This window comes from Pongo abelii, chromosome 11, assembly GCF_028885655.2.
Source record: "Pongo abelii isolate AG06213 chromosome 11, NHGRI_mPonAbe1-v2.0_pri, whole genome shotgun sequence".
Taxonomy (NCBI): domain Eukaryota; kingdom Metazoa; phylum Chordata; class Mammalia; order Primates; family Hominidae; genus Pongo; species Pongo abelii.
In genome coordinates this window covers 20674485-20692018 of record NC_071996.2, presented here as the reverse complement: position 1 = coordinate 20692018, position 17534 = coordinate 20674485, and the positions used below count along the sequence as shown (strand labels likewise).

Here is a 17534-nt window from a genome sequence, read left to right as displayed (position 1 = left end):
AATCCGGGAGGCAGAGGTTGCAGTGAGCCAAGACCATGTTGTAGCACTCCAGCCTGGGCAACAGAGCAAGACTCCATCTCAGAAAAAAAAAAAAAAGTCTCAGTTTCCTCATTGGTCAACAGTGGTTCACACCAGGTTCATGCTAGCACCGTGGAGGTGACATGCATGTATGTTCCAGACTTAGCACACTGCCTGGGACCCAGGGAATGATCCAAGATGACATCTGCGGGTTTGGGGCAAGTATCCATTCTTCCCTCCTTCCCACATGCTGATTCCACCTCACCTTCCATTGAATATTTGAAGAAAAGATCATTGACGTTGGTCACAGTTTCTCCATCTTCTGCCTGGCTCCTGAGGAGGTAGATTCTTTTAATTAAGTCAGCAATAACTTGATTGACTTCTCCAGAATAAATGGCCACATCTTTCGGTTTCAGAATTCTTTGTCTCAATACGCTTCTCATCTTGAGCCACTGCTCACCCTCCCTAGAAGAATCAAGTGAGTTTCAAATCATCTTACTTACACTGACATTCCAGGAAAGAATTCAAGGAACCTCTAGAAAAATTTTCAGCCATAAAGAATCAAGATCTGCCCATCAAAGTGGAATTAAGACAGGAAAGACTTTTTGCTAGGGAGAGAGGAGTTAATAACTGCAGCCCTGGAGCCTGCTAGAGCTTCTTACATTCTTGCCTTTGAAGCAAACTTTAAGGAAAAAACTACCAGTGGTAAGTAATCATCTTTAGTAAAAGTAATAAGACTTCCTTTAAAAAATCTTGAAATAATATTGTAATAAAGAAATGAGATTGCTAATTAGCAAAAGAGAAAAAATGTATATATATGTAGGCATACATATGTATATATAAATGAAGTAAGTACTGATATTAAAAAAAGAAAAAGAGGGCCAGACATGGTGGCTCATGCCTGTAATCCCAGCACTTTAGGAGGCCGAGGTGGGTGGATCACCTGAAGTCAGGAATTCAAGACCAGCCTGGCCAACATGGTGAAACCCCATCTCTACCAAAAATACAAAAATTTAGCTGGGTGTGGTGGCGGGCACCTGTAATTCCAGCTACTTGGGAAGCTGAGGCAGGAGAATCACTTGAACCCGGGAGGCAGAGGTCACAGTGAGCCAAGATCACGCCATTGCACTCCAGCCTAGGCAACAGAGTGAAACTCTGTCTCAAAAAAAAAAAAAGAAAGAGAGAGAGAGAGAAAGAGAGAGAGAGAGAGAAAGGAAGGATGAAGGAAGGAATGAAGGAAGGAAGGAGGGAGGGAGGGAGGAAGGAAGGAAGGAAAGAGAGAGAGTGAGAAAGAAAGAAAAGAGAGAAAGAAAGAAAGGAGGGAGGGAGGGAGGAAAGGAAGGAAAAAGAAAGAAAGAAAGAAGGAAGGAAGGAAAGAAAGAAAGAAAGAAAAAGAAAGAAAGAAAGAAAGAAAGAAAAGAAAGAAGGAAAGAAAGAAAGAAAGAAAGAAAGAAAGAAAGAAAGAAAGAAAGAAAGAAAGAAAGAAAGAAAGAAAGAAAGAAAGAAAAAGAAAGAAAGAAAGAAAGAAAGAAAGAAAGAAAGAAAGAAAGAAAGAAAGAAAGAAAGAAAGAAAGAAAGAAAGAAAGAAAGAAAGAAAGAAAGAAAGAGACTGCAGCTTGTTACCAGGGCGTGGGGCCTTGGGGCTCCTGGCTGCACTTGGAGGGCGCCCAGTAGCAGGCCCAGCACACCGCTCCCAGTGAAGGCAGGACGCTGAGGGAACCCCTTGGAGGTCTGAGGAGTGTTCTGCAGTTTCTCAGAGGGTCGTGGCAGGCTGAGCCTCAAGGGCCCACAAGCGTCACCCACACCTCCACACCTCCACACCTCCACACCTCTACACCTCCGCATGGCTTCCCTCCCTTCCCTGCTCCACTTCCCGTTCCCAAGGAGACCACTTGCACTCAAAGCCTTGCCTCCAGATGGACTTTGGGGGACCCAAGCTAAGCCAGCCCGGCGCCTGGGCCTAGGCACTGCCCTTCCCTTTGCTGTCCAGTGTGTTGAAGTCACCAGCACCGCCTCACTCCATCTCAGCCGAAGAGGGGTCCAGGCACCCACACAGGCTCCTGAGTCTGCAGCTAACGGGGCAGACAGCAGAGAGATTCTGCCTCAGCCTTCCGGCCCCTCTAGGCCTGAACATCCAGGAGGAGCTGTTTAATTATTTCCCCCAGGACGGAAATTGAGGGACGCTGGTGACATCTGGTCACGATTCTTATTTATCTTACTTGAGAAATTGGTGGCTGTATTTCTCCCCAGTTTATGTATAAGGACATAGATATCAAAAGAGCTGCAAACAGAAGTTCCACCCCATGGGGATTTGGACCGGGGCATCTGCAGGCGCCCTGGGCCTCCCTGCCTGGCCGCGGGCCATGATCTCTTGGAAGGCACAGAGGTGTTGGTGACGCTGGTTCAAAATGAATAATCACAGTCTGCTATGAGACAGGAAAATCACCACGTGGCGACCAAGGCTGGAGGTTCTTGGCCCCTCCTCAAAGGGATTTTCCTGAAACAGTGACCACCTCCTTCCCCTGTACACAGACAAGGGCGCTGTGAGTTTTGTCTGCCTCAGTTATCACTGAATGGACTCCCAAAGCCACAAAGCACTGCTTCCGAAGCGCTCTGCCCACCACCGAGCCAGCGTCGCCCCTCCTGGCTCCTGACCAGAGGAGGAGCCAAAAAGCCCTGCAGGGCTCTTGGGTCTGGGAGACAAGGAGACTGTCTGACATCATTCCATGGTGGGGGGTTCTGTGCTTTTTTTTTAAGAGCTGGCTTTTAGGAACCCAGCTTTGGAGGAGGGGGCCTCCTCCTGAGCTCCCCCTCCAGCCCGTGGCTCAGCCCGGGCCCACATACTCACGCCGAGATGAGCCCGGTGGCTCTCCCCCGCAAGTCTCGGTACTCCCGCCAGGACTCCATGTTGGCTCTCTGGGGCGCAGCGCCCTCCGCCCGGAGCACCTGAGCCACCATATCGCGGTCTGCAATAGATACTACAAACTGAGGACCAAAGTGAGACTTGAAGATTTTTCCATATTCCCGTGTGTGCTTCTGCTGCAATACCATGGAGAAATCAAAAAAGGAAAAAATACATAGATATGATATACCTTTAACATAAACATCCCTGTGCGCTAGAGGAGCAGAAAATTGGGGCAGCGGGAAGTGCTATCTAATACAGCACTGAATCAGAGCAGTAATTTACATGTTGCTGAGATAAACATGTTTTCACACAACCATCTCTTTTTTGTCGTTTCCGTTTGTTTGTTTGTTTGTTTGTTTGTTTTTAGAGACAGGGTCTTGCTCTGTTGCCCAGGCTGGAGTGCAGTGGCATAAACATAGCTCACTGCAGCCTCCAACTCCTAGGCCCAGGCAATCCTCCCACCTCAGCCTCCCAAGTAGCTAGGACTGCAGGTGCACACCTCCACTCCCAGCTAATTTTTTATTTTTTGTAGAGACAGGGGTCTCTCAATGTTGCCAGGCTGGTCTCGAACTCTTGGCCTCAAGTGATCCTCCTGCCTCAGCCTCCCAAAGTGCTGGGATTACAGGCATGATCATGGAAGTTTTCTTATTCTTTAAGGATATGTTTTTAAAACTACCTTAGCTGTGTGAAGCAACAAGAGAGAAATGTCATTATAAGAGACAAATGTCCAGAGCAAACAGGGCCCTGTCTGCCAGCCCTTTTCCATGGGCCCAACAGCTCTACCCAAGGAGTACCAAGCCAACTCTGCAGAGCAAGCCCTCTGTGGACAGTCTGTAACGAGCCTTTAAAACTGACTCCCAGCAGGAAAATGAAGGAAAAGGCATCTGGATTGGAAACAAAGAAGTCAGGCTATCTCTATTGGCAAATGATATGATCTCACATACAGAAAATCCTGCGGAATCTACTAAAAAACTATTAGAACTAATAAACAAGTTCAATAGGACACAAAATCAATATACAAAAATCAATTGTATTTCTATACACTAGCAGTGAACAATCCAAAATGAAATTTAAAAAACAATTCAATTTACAATAGCATCGAAAAGAATACAATACTTGACCAGCTGCAGTGGCTCATGCCTGTCTGTAATCCCAGCACTTTTGGGAGGCTTAGGTGGGTGGATCGCTGGAGCACAGGAGTTCGAGGTAAGGTTGGGCAACATGGCAAAATTCTGTCTCTAAAAAAAATACATGGCTGGGTGCAAAGGCTCATGCCTGTACTCTCTGCACATTGGGAGGCCAAGGCGAGGGGATCACCTGAGGTCAAGAGTTTGAGACCAGCCTAGCCAACATGGTGAAACCCATTTCTACTAAAAATACAAAAATTATCCAGGCATGGTGGTGTTCGCCTGTAATCCCAGCTACTCGGAGGCTGAGGCAGTAGAATCGCTTGAACCCAGGAGGCGGAGGTTGCAGTGAGCCACAAGACTGCACCATTGCACTCCACCCTGGGCAACAAGAGCGAAACTCTATCTCAAAAAATACATATATATACAAAAATTAGCAAGGCATGGCAGTGTGAGCCTGTAGTCCCAGCTACTCAGGAGGCTGAGGTGGGAGGATCACATGAGCTCGGGAGGTGGAGGTTGCAGTGAGTGAAGATTGTACCACCACACTCGGGCCTGGCTGACAGAGCAAGACTCTGTCACAAAATATATATATATATATATATGTATATATATATATATATATGTATATATATATATATATACGTATATATATATATATATATTCTTAGAAATAAATTTAACAGGAGAAGTGTGAAACCTATACTCTGAAAACTATAAAACATTGTCTAAAGAAATCTACAAAACATTGTTTAAAGAAATCTACAAAACATTGTTTAAAGACCCCTGAAATAAATGGCAAGACATGAAATAAATGAGAAGATATCCCATGTTCATGGATTGGAAGACTTAATATTGTTGAGATAGAAATACACCTCAAAGTGTATAAATAGATTCAGCACAATCCCTGTCATAATTCCAGTGGGCTTCTTTGTAGAAACTGATAAGCTGATCCTAAAATTCATATGAAAATGAAAGAGACCCAGAATAGCCTAAACAATCTTGAAAAAAGAACAAAGCTGGTGGACCCCCATTGTCCTGTTTCAAGACTTAGTATGGGAGAGGGGCCAAGATGGCCAACTAGAAGCAGTGGCGCTCAGAGGCTCCCATCAAAAAAAACATAATAAGCATGTGAATCCTTCGCTGGCAGCCAGGGTATCCAGGTTCTCTCATCAAAATTGACTAGAAGGCTGGCATAACCCACGGAGAGAAGGAAGAACAGTGTAGTGCAGTGGCCCACCTGAGAGCCACACGGGGAAAGGAACCCCCTCCCCCCAGCCAAGGGAGGTGGTGAGTGAGCGGGCTACCCAGCTGGGGAAACTGTGCTTTTTCCACAGAACTGTGCAACCTACAGATCAGAAGATCCCACTCTCGAACCCATGCCACCAGAGCCAAGCGTCCCAACCCTGGTATGCACAGATTCCTACAGCCTCTCAGCTGGAATCTGCTTAAGCCTACTGAACTCCTGAGGGGAGGGGCAACCAGCACCAGCTGCAACTGCCTGCTGTCTAAGCAATTTGAGCTCCTTGGGGGAGGGGCAGCAGCCAGCACTGGGACTCACAACTGCCAACAGGCTAAGCTTCCTGGGTGGGGGAAGGGTGGCACCCATTTCCATAGCTCCAGGCTGCACTTTTCCCCTGCTGGAGCCAGGGAGGCTGGATGGCTTGGTCCCAAGAGTTATCCCCACAGCTCAACACACCAGCTGTGACAGTTGGCAGCTGGAGTGCCCCTTCAGGTCTAACCCTGATCCATCCTTCCTCAGTGGCTGGGGATTCCCGGCAGGATCTCCAACAATTCCAGCCAGAGGCTCAGGGACAGAATCCTGATCTCCCTGGGCCTGAGCCCTTGGGGGAAGGGGTGGCCACAGTCTCTGTGCACCAGCAGACTTAGCCTCTTCTCCTGGTAATTCTGAGGAATCCAGGCAGCCCAGACTAGTAGGTTTCCCCCCAGCAAAACACACCTTCCCCACCAAGGGAGAAAGTGCTTCATTAAAAGGGTCTTGCTCCCCATGCCACCCAACTGGGTGAGACCCTCCAATAGGGGTTGTCAGACACCCTATACAGAAGCAATCCTACTGGCATCAGGTTGATGCCCCTTGAGGTCAGAGGTCCCAGAAGAAGGAGCAGGCACCCATCGTTGCTGCACTCCAGCTTCCTTGAGTGACATCTCCATGCACAGGAGCGAATCAGATGAATAGGGCCTGAAGTGAACCCCCAGCAAACTGCAGCAGCCCTACAGAAGAGGGATTGACTATTGAAAGAAAAACAAACAGAAAGTGACAACAACAGCATCAATAACAACAACAACAAAAAGGCCCCCACAAAAACCCCATCCAAGGATCAGCAGCCTCAAGACTGAAACTAGACAAACTCACAGAGATGAGAAATAATCAACAAAAAAAATGCTGAAAACCAAAAGGCCTGAGTGCCTCTTCTCCTCCAAATAATCACAGTGTCTCTCCATCAAGAGCACAGAACTGAATGGAGGATCAGATGGACGAATTGACAGAAGTAAGCTTCAGAAGATGGGTAATAAAAAACTACGATGACCTAAAGGAGCATGTTCTAACACAATGCAAAGAAGCTAAAAACCTTGATAAAAGGTTAGAGGAATTGCTAACTAGAATAATCAGTTTAGAGAGGAACACAAATGACCAGATGGAGCTGAAAAACACAGCATGAGAACTTCGTGAAGCATACACAGGTATCAACAGCCAAATCGACCAAGTGGAAGAAAGGATATCAGAATTTGAAGACCACCTTACTGAAATAAGACACGCAGACAAGAATAGAGAAAAAAGAATGAAAAGGAATAAACAAAGCCTCCAAGAAATATGGGACTTCATAAAAACAGCAAACCTACAATTGACTGGAGCATCAGAAGGAGACGGGGAGAATGGAAACAAGCTGGAAAACACCCTTCATGATATTATCCAGGAGAATTTCCTCAACCTAGCAAGACAGGCCAACATGCAAATTCAGAAAATACAGAGAACACCATTAAAATACTCCACATTAAGATCAACCCCAAGACACATAGTCATCAGATTCTTCAAGGTTGAAATGAAGGAAAAACTGTTAAGAGCAGCCACAGAGAAAGGCCAGGTCACCTACAAGGGGAAGCCCATCAGACTAACAGTGGATCTCTCAGCAGAAACTCTATACGCCAGAAGAGATTGGGGGCCAATATTCAACATAGTTAAAGAATTTTCAACCCAGACTTTCATATCCAGCCAAACTAAGCTTCATAAGCAAAGGAGAAATAAAATCCTTTCCAGAAAAGCAAATACTGAGGGGTTTTCTTACCACTGGGTCTGCCATGCAAGAGCTCCTAAAAGAAGCACCAAATAAGTAAAGGAAAAACCAGTACCAGCCACTGCAAAAACACACCAAAATATAAAGACCAATGACACTACGAAGAAACTGCATCAACTAGTGTGCAAAATAAGCAAATAGCATCATGATGACAGGATCAAATTCACACATAACAATACTAACCCTAAATGTAAACGGGCAAATCCCCCAATTAAAAGACACAGACTGGCAAATTGGATAAGGAGTCAAGACCCATCAGCGTGCTATATTCAGGAGGCCTATCTTAAAGGCAAAGACACACAGAGGCTCAAAATAAAGGGATGGAGGAAAATTTGCAAAGCAAGTGGAAAGCAAAAACAAAAAAAAAAAGCAGGGGTTGCAATCCTAGTCTCAGACAAAACAGACTTTAAACCAACAAAGATCAAAAAAGACAAAGAAGGGCATTACATAATAGTAAAAGGAACAATTCAACAAGAAGAGCTAACTATTCTGAATATATATGCACCCAATACAGAAGCACCCAGATTCATAAAACAAGTTCTTAGAGACCTACAAAGAGACTTAGACTCCCACACAATAATAATGGGAGACTTTAACACCCCACTGTCAATATTAGACAGATCAGCGAGACAGAAAATTAACAAGGATACTCAGTACTTGAACTCAGCTCTGGATTAAGTGGACCTAGTAGATGTCTACAGAACTCTCTGCCCCAAATCAACAGAATATACATTGTTCTCAGTGTACATGGCACTTATTTGTCAATTAAAATTGACCACATAAACTCCTCAGCAAGTGCAAAAGAACTGAAATCATAACAAACAGTCTCTCTGACCACAGTGCAATGAAATTAGATCTCAGGTTTAAGAAACTCACTCAAAAGCACACAATTTCATGGAAATTGAACAACCTGCTCCTGAATGACTCCTGGGTAAATAATGAAATTAAGGCAGAAATCAAGAAGTTCTTTGAAACCAATGAGAACAAAGAGACAACGTACCAGAATCTCCGGGACACAGCTAAAGCAGTGTTAAGAGGGAAATTTATAGCACTAAATGCCCACATCAAAAAGCTAGAAAGACCTCAAACTGACAGCCTAACATCACAATTAAAAGAGCTAAAGAGGCAAGAGCAAACTAATCCAAAAGCTAGCAGAAGACAAGAAATAACTAAGATCAGAGAAAAATTGAAGGAGATAGAGACATGAAAAACCCTCCAAAAAAATCAATGAATCCAGGAACTGGTTTTTGGAAAAAATTAACAAAATACACTGCTAGCTAGACTAATAAAGAAAGAGAGAGAGAAGAATCAAATAGACACAATAAAAAATGATAAAGGGGATATCACCACTGACCCCACAGAAACACAAACAACCATCAGAGAATACTATAAACACCTCTATGCAAATAAACTAGAAAATCTAGAAGAAATGGATAAATTCCTGGATGCATACACCCTACCAAGACTAAACCGGGAAGAAATTTAACCCCTGAATAGACCAATAACAAGCTCTGAAATTGAGGCAGTAATTAATAGTCTACCAACCAAAAAAAGCCCAGGACTAGATGGATTCACAGCTAAATTCTACCAGAAATACAAAGAGGAGCTGGTACCATCCCTTCTGAAACTATTCCAAACAATTGAGAAGGAGGGACTCCCCCCTAACTCATTTTATGAAGCCAGAATCATCCTGATACCAAAACCAGGAAGAGACAGAACAAAAAAAGAAAACTTCAGGCCAATATCCCTGATGAACATTGATGCAAAAGTCCTCAATAAAATACTGGCAAACCGAATCCAGCAACACATCAAAAAACTTATCCACCACGATCAAGTCAGCTTCATCCCTGGGATGCAAGGCTGGTTTCACATACACAAATCAATAAACATAATCCATCACATAAACAGAACCAAGGACAAAAACTACATAATTATCGCAATAGATGCAGAAAAGGCCTTTGATAAAACTCGACATCCCTTCACATTAAAAACTCTCAATAAACTAGGTACTGTTGGAACATATCTCAAAATAATAAGAGCTATTTATGATAAACCCACAGCCAATATCATATTGAATGAACAAAAACTGGAAGCATTCCCTTTGAAAACTGGTACAAGACAAGGACGCCCTTTCTTACCACTCCTATTCAACATAGTATTGGAAGTTCTGGCCAGGGCAATCAGACAAGAGAAAGAAATAAAGCATATTCAAATAGGAAGAGAGGAAGTCAAGTTATCTCTGTTTGCAGCTGAGATGATTTTATATTTAGAAAACCCCATCATCTCAGCCCAAAAACTTCTTGAACTGATAAGCAACTTCAGCCAAGTCTCAGGATATAAAATCAATGTGCAAAAATCACAAGCATTCCTTTACACCAACAATAGGCAAGCAGAGAGCCAAATCATGAATGAACTCCCATTCATAATCACTGCAAAGAGAATAAAATATCTAGGAATACAGCTAACAAGGAATGTGAAGGACCTCTTCAGGGAGAACTACAAACCACTGCTCAAGAAAATAAGAGAGGACACAAACAAATGGAAAAACATTCCATCCTTATGGATAGGAAGAATCAATATCATGAAAATGGCCATACTGCCCAAAGTAATTTGTAGATTCAATGTTATTCCCATCAAACCACCATTGGCATTCTTCACAGAATTAGAAAAAAATACCTTAAATTTCATATGGAATTGAAGACCCCATATAGCCAAAACAATCCTAAGCAAAAAGAACAAAGCTGGAAGCATCACGATACCTGACTTCAAACTATACTACAAGGCTACAGTAACCAAAACAGCATGGTACTGTTACCAAAACAGACATATAGACCAATAGAGCAAAACAGAGACCTCAGAAATAGCACCACACATCTACAACCATCTGCTCTTTGACAAACCTGACAAAAACAAGCAATGGGGAAAAGAACTCCTATTCAGTACATGGTGCTGGAAAAACTGGCTGGCCATATGCATAAAACTGAAACTGGATCCCTTCCTTACACCTTATACAAAAATTAACTCAAGATGAATTAAAGACTTAAATGTAAAACCCAAAGCCATAAAAACCCTAGAAGAAAACCTAGGCAATACCATTCAGAACATAGGCATCTGCAAAGATTTCCTGACGAAGACACCAAAAGCAATTGCGACAAAAGCCAAAATTGACAACTAGAATTGAATTAAAGAGTTCCTGCACAGCAAAAGAAACTATCATCAGAGTGAACAGGCAACCTACAGAATGGGAGAAAGTTTTTGCAACCTACCCATCTGACAAAGGTCTAATAGCTGGAATTTACAAGGAAATTGAACAAATTTACAAGAAAAAAACAAACAGCCCCATCAAAAAGTAGGCAAAGGATATGAACAGACACCTCTCAAAAGAATACATTTATGTAGACAACAAACATATGAAAAAAAGCTCAATGTATAATGTACACATCACTGATCATCAGAGAAATGCAAATCAAAACCACAATGAGATACCATCTCACACCAGTCAGAATGGTGATTACTAAAAAGTCAGGAATAGATGCTGGCAAGGCTGTGGAGAAACTGAAACACTTTTACACTGTTGGTGGGAATGTAAATTAGTTCAACCATTGTGGAAGACGGTATGGCAATTCCTCAAGGATCTAGAACCAGAAATACCATTTGACCCAGCAATCCCATTACTGGATATATACCCAAAGGAATATAAGTCATTCTACTATAAAAACACATGCACACATATTTTTACAGCAGCGCTATTTACAGTAGCAAGGACATGGAACCAACCCAAATGCCCATCAATGATAGACTGGATAAAGAAAATGTGGCACATATACACCATGGAATGCTATGTAGTCATAAAAAGGAATGAGATCATGTCCTTTGCAGGGGCATGGATGAAGCTGGAAGCCATCATCCTCAGCAAACTAGCACAGGAACAGAAAACCAAATACTGCATGTTCTTATTCGTAAGTGGGAGTTGAATATTGAGAACACATGAACACAGATAGGGGAATAACACACACCAGGGCCTGTTGGGGTGGGGGTTGAGGGGAGGAAACTTAGATGGGTCAACAGGTGCAGCAAACCACCATGGTGCACGTATACCTAAGTAACAAACCTGCATGTTCTGCACATGTATCCGTTTTTTGGTTTTTTTTGTTTTTGTTTTTGTTTTAGAGGAAATTTTTTAAAAAAGACTTAGTACAGGCCTGGCGTGGTGGCTCACGCCTGTAATCCCAGCACTCTGGGAGGCCGAGGTGGGCAGATCACGAGGTCAGGAGATCTAGACCATCCTGGCTAACACAATGAAACCCCGTCTCTACTAAAAATACAAAAGATTAGCCAGGCATGGTGGCGGGCACCTGTAGTCCCAGCTACTCGGGAGGCTGAGGCAGGAGAATGGCGTGAACCCGGGAGGTGGAGCTTGCAGTGAGCCAAGATAGTGCCACTGCACTCCAGCCTGGGCGACAGAGCAAGACTCCGTTTCAAAAAAAAAAACAAAAAAACAAAAAAACAAAAACTTAGTACAAAGCTACAGTAACCAAGACAGTGCAGTAATGGCATAATCATTGGCTTAGATTTAAGACCCAAACATCTATGGTCAACTGATTTTCATCAAGAGTGCTAAGATCTTTCAATAGGAAAAGGATTTAATAGTCTCTTAAACAAATGGCACAGGGACAACTGGATAGCCACAAGCAAAGAATCAATTTATACCTTTTTCTCACACCATATAAAAAAATTATCTCAAAATGGATCAAAGCTCTAAATGTAAATGCTAAAACTATAAACTCTTAGAAGAAAACATAAGGGTAAATCTTCATGACCCTGGGTTTGGCATAATGTCTTAAGATATGATCCCTAAAGTGCAAGTAACAAAAGAAAAAAATCAATAATAGGACTTCATCAAAATTTAAAACTTTTATGCTTCAAAGAACACTATTAAGAAAATGGAAACAAGGCCGGCCATAATGGCTCATGCATGTAATCCTAGCACTCTGGGAGGCCAAGGCAGGTGGATTGCTTGAGCCCAGCCTGGGCAACATAGCAAGACCCTGTCTCATTAAAAAATAAAAATAAAATGTAAAAGTAGAAAGCAAAAACAACCTTCGGATGGAGAAAATATTTGCAAAGCACATATCTGATAAGGGACTTGTACCTAGAATATATAGAAACTTACAAATCAGTAGAGGAAGGGAGGGAGGGAGAGAGAGAGGGAGGGAGGGAGGGAGGAAGGAAAGAGAAAAGAACCCAATTAAAAACTGGGCAAAGGATTTCAATGGATATTTCTCCAAAGAAGATATACAAATGGTAAATAAGCACATGAAAATATGCTCAACATCATTAGTCATCAGGAAGAGACAGCACTTCACACCCATTAGAATGGCCATAATCAAAAGGACAAGTAATAACAACTGTTGACAGGGATGTAGAAAAATCAGAACCCTCTTATGATAATGGTGGGGATGTAAAATGGTGCAGATACTCTGGAAAACAGTCTGGCAGTTCTTCAAAAGGTTAAATACAGAATTACTATTTGACCCAACAGTTCCACTCCTAGATACATAGCCAAGAGAAATGAAAACACATGTCTACACAAAACCTTACACACAAAAGTTCATAGCAGCATTATTCATTGTGGCTAAAAGGTGGAAACAATCCAAATGTCTATGAACTGATGAATGGATAAGCAAAATGTGTTATAGTCATATGCTGCAATATTATTTGTCCATAAAAAGAATGAGATACTGATACATGCTACAACATGGGTGAACCTTAAAAACATTATACTGAAATGTTTAAAGTGAAAGAAACCACCCATAAAAGACCACATATTACATGATTCCACTTATATGACATGTCCAGAATAGGCCAATCTATAGATACAGAAAGTAGCTTGGTGGTTGCTTAAAGCAGGGGGAATAGAAGAGTTGGGGGTGACAGCTGATGGATGTGGGATTTCTTTTTGAGGTCATGAAAATGTTCTACAAGTTGACGGCAGTGATTGTTGTATACTTCAAATGGATGAATTATATGATATGTTAATTATATCTTAAGAAAGCTGTTACTCTCTCCATAAAAAGAAATCACAATAAATGTAAATGGACTAAATTATTCAATTAAAACACAAAAGCAATGAGCCTCTAACATGGCTCAGCATGACACAGACAGGGCTGGGCTGGGGAAAGTTACTAAGACTCTCTTTGGTATCTGCCCAGCTTTCTTACCACTCCAGCTCTCAATCTCAGAAACAGCATGCCAGGAGCACTGTCATTTCTCTACTCTTATACTCATTCCTTCTGGAGACCTGAAAATGAAGACACTCAGACTAAACTGGAATGAGCTGGAGTGACCCCATCTCCAAGGGGTCACTTCTGCCTAACAAATAAGTGGCCCCCAAAGAGTTCAGGTCTCTAAAGGGGCCCACTGAAGGAATGACTGGTAACAAGAACTACTGGGAAATGGGCCACTCCTCAAGCAAATCCAGCTACTGAATCGGGTACAATCAGCACAAGGGAACTGGAGGTAGAAATGATACACATCACTTTCTGGTGGTGGGCCATGGAACTACACAGTCAGGCACAGTACTTAGAGTTTGCTTGGATGTTAAGAGCACAGGTTCTGGAGTTTGAATCTGGGCTCACAGTTTACTAGCTGAATAACCTTTGGAAGTTAGGTCCCACTATGCCTCAGTTTCCTCACCCAAAAAATGGAGAAATAAGTTTCATGTAAGACTTGAAACTGTGCCTGGCACGTGAAAAGAGTTCTAGAAATACTGATCGTTATTATTTGTTATTATCACAGTTTCATAACACTAAGCTCATTTGACCTTACCATAACCCATGAGAGGAATGGGGATTGCTAATCTCCTTTACAGATGAGAAAACTGAGGTGTAGAGAGAATAAGTGACTAGCCCAAGGCTCCACAGGTGGCTGCAGAGGGCCAGCACTGGAGGACATCACTCCTGTATCGGCCATCCTGCTGCTCTACCACACCCTAAATAGCATCTAGTGACCCAAATTATGATTTCTACTCTGCCCATCACCAGCTGCCTGATCTTAGGCAAGTCGCTTAGGTAACCACCCAACTCTTTCCATCTGTAAAATGAGAGGTGAGCTATGTAGGTGAACACTAAGAGCCCTTGTTTAGCTAACATTCTGTGATTGCAAGGGGAGCGCAAGTGAACTGGATGTGATGGGTCACAGAACAATGAGCAACCTGGAGAGCGGGAAGAGAGGGTTTTTCTAGAACCATGTGTTCGAAATTGGGAGTCCTCAGAGGGGCTGCAGGAAGGTGAGAGTTCCCACAAGTACCATATTTGAGGGTTGGGGTAGTGCCACCTGGAGAGTAAAGGAAAAGAACTTTTTCCTTTATTTCCTTTACTCTCCAGGTCCTGTGTGCGCTTGGTGAGAAGGCACCAAGTGAGTCAGTTGTGACTGTCTGCTCTGTGCCCCAGGGCCCTGGGTGTGGTGAAGGAAGCTGTCTGAGCAGCCGGCAGGAGGGGCTGAGCTCAGGGTGAGGGCTGGCGGCAGGGGCGGGTGAATGGAAAATACCCATCTGAACTGCCACACATCCTGACTGGATACAGGCTTTAACAGGGTCCCTCTCAAAGAAACCTGTGCCCATGGAACAAACTCTGGGTGAGGTGTGAGGATAAAAGCAGATGGCAGTAGGGGCGGATAAAAGAAAAATTAAATTACACTTCAGAAAGCAGGCTGTAGTGAACCCATCAACAGCAAATAACAAAACACTTTTTACTGTATTTGAAAGTTGCCATCCTGATATCTCATCAGATTCTACATAGAAAATCATTTTTGAGCCCTCTAAGTATTGGGGTGGGGGTGGTGGTTTGGAATTGTATAGGGTTGATGTGGCGGACTTGAGGAGGGACGGTTGGGATTTCCTGGCATTAAAATTAAGTTAAATTTTAATTCCTGGCAAATTAAAATTGCTCCTCGCACGCCCGTTTTTCCATTGATGAGGTTTGGGGCTTCTCCGTCACGTTCATTGACTGAATGGCTGATGGAACGAATGAATGACTGAAGCCCAGGTAGGTAGGTAGAAGAGGCTCCGCTGAAGAAGGGTCTCGAAAGACCGGAACTCTGGGCAGAAGGACACGGCTGGGTGGGAGGAGAAGGGGTCGTTCGCGGAAGACGCCAAAAGCCCCCATCCCAGAAATAACAGCGGGTGCTGGGCTGGGCACTCGGGGAGGCGGGCGATGGGCGAAGGCATCGGAGGGCGCCGCCGCGGCTTGGGTGCAGTGCCCCAGCCACGAAGGGCGCAACGGAGGTGGGCGTGGGAAGGACAGCACTCAGGCTCCAGGTGGGAAGCGTGCGGAATTCGCCGGCCCCAACGCCCTAGCGGGTGGCTGGGACCCCCGGGTTCCTCCCACGTCCCTGCCTCCCGTCCCGGCGCGAACTCCAGGTGTCGCCCCCAACTCCGGCTTAGAGTCTACGGCACCCCGAGCGTCCGAGCCTCTGTCCCCTCTTCGCCCGCCATTACAAAATACAAAAAGGACTAGAAATGAATACACACGATCTCGGCCACCTACGGACACCGAGCTCCACAGAGCCTAGAGGAGCTAGGGAGCCTAGCGCTCCCCTCGGGCCGGCCCCGGGCCGCAGCCCCCTCAGCCCCAGCTCCGCGGGTCCCGCCAGCTCTCCACTCCCAGGCCCCGGCGGCGTCCACCAGGCGCCCGCTGCCCCTCCCCGAGTCTCCTCCTCCGGGACCTCAGCCCCGGTGCCCTCCCCGCAGTCCCATTCCTGGTTTCCCTTCGCGGCGCCCCCTCCCCAGGTTCCCCAACCAGGCAACCCCTGCCTGGGTCCGTCCCCGGGACCAGTCCCTGGGGACCCTGCCCGCCCCCTCTCTCGGGCTACCACTCTCCGAAACCCCATCCCTGACTCCCCTCCCCGCCACCTCCTCCCCAGGGGTCCCGGCTGGGGCCCCTCCAGGGGACCCCTCCCGGCCGCCACCTCCTGAGACACCCATTTCCCCCGCCTCTTCCCAGCCGTTCCTTTCTGGCCCCGTTCCTCAGCTCCCTCTGCCTGCTGCCCCTCTTCAGGGTCCGCTTCCCGGAGACCCCTCCCCAACGCCCCCGCCCCGCTCCGAGTTCCTGCCTCCTCCACCCAGGATCGCCTTCCCGGCGTCCTCTCCCCAGCGCCCCTTCCTGCGAACCTTAACCGGACAACCCCAGTCCAGCTCCCCCCATCCACCGCGGCGCCCAGTGCCCGGGGATCCCTGTCCGCCGCCCCTTCCTGGGACTCCCCAACCCCGCGCCCCTCCCCGGCGCCCTCCCGCCCGCGCCGTCAGCCTTCTGGGCAGCAGCCCCGGCTGGCTCCCTCCCGGCGCGGCGCGCGCTACCTGGATCTCGTGGATGCGGCTGAAGCCGTCCCTGCAGAAGAACTCCGCCAGGTTGGCGAGGGTCCTCGGCCCCGGCATGGCGGCGAGGCTCCGGGGACCCTCGGCCCGGTCCCCGCCCGGCGGCGACCCCAGCCGCCGGGCGCCTTTGTCCTCGGCCCGCGCCCCCGCCGGGAGCCGTGCGCCCGCGGGTTGGGGCCGCCGCGGGGCCCCGCCGCCCAGGAGCCTACCCCGCTCGGGCGCCGGCCGCAGCCCCGCTCTCAGGATCCGCGCCAGCAGGGCCATGGCGCTCGTCTGCATCGGCTTGTTTGTCTGAGCAACTTTGTTTCGGGGGCTGCCCTTTGGGTTGCTGTTTCCTCAGTCTTAACTTGTCAGAGCAGTGCTTCTCCGTACTCCTGCCGCCGGGGCATCAGTTTACACAGACCCTTATTAAAGGCTCCCTCCCCTGGGGCTGGGGAAAAGGCTGTGATTAGACTGCAAGAGAATGAGGCTATTATTATTTCTTCACATCATATTAATTGACACTTAAGCGTTCCTTGAAACCAAGTTTTAAGGTCAACCCCACTTCCAACCATGGCCAAAAAAAGAAAAGTCTACTGGGATTTTGTAAATTATTACCGTCCTTCGAAATGACTACTGAAGGTATACTAAAGACATCTTTGGTCTTTTTTTGCATTTTAGAAGCAGTTCTTTATGGTTTCAACTTAAATTATTGTAACTCAACTTTCAAAGGGGGGAACAAAAGTGAGACGATTTTGCACGTAGTTCCTACTGTTGTAAAATGACCACATTATTATCTTGCCACAAGCTTTCATAAA

General features: G+C 45.7%; 1 protein-coding gene across 4 annotated transcripts in view; it reads right to left on the bottom strand.

Annotated features, from left to right (window-relative positions):
* Positions 1 to 17267, bottom strand: part of LOC100453764 (cytochrome P450 27C1) — a 35552-nt gene extending 18285 nt beyond the window's left edge. The window contains exons 1-3 of one of the 4 annotated variants that reach the window (XM_054549145.2): positions 16720 to 17267; positions 2867 to 3057; positions 284 to 351 (exon numbers count right to left, since the gene is read on the bottom strand). In XM_054549145.2, coding sequence (XP_054405120.2) covers positions 284 to 351; positions 2867 to 3057; positions 16720 to 17016 — 556 coding nt within the window. In that variant the 5' untranslated portion in view covers positions 17017 to 17267. Of the gene's footprint in view, positions 1 to 283; positions 484 to 2866; positions 3058 to 16719 lie in introns of all 4 variants that reach the window. The other 3 variants (XM_063712694.1, XM_024243585.3, XM_024243586.3) reach the window with 3 other exon arrangements.
* Positions 17268 to 17534: the final 267 nt, after the last annotated feature.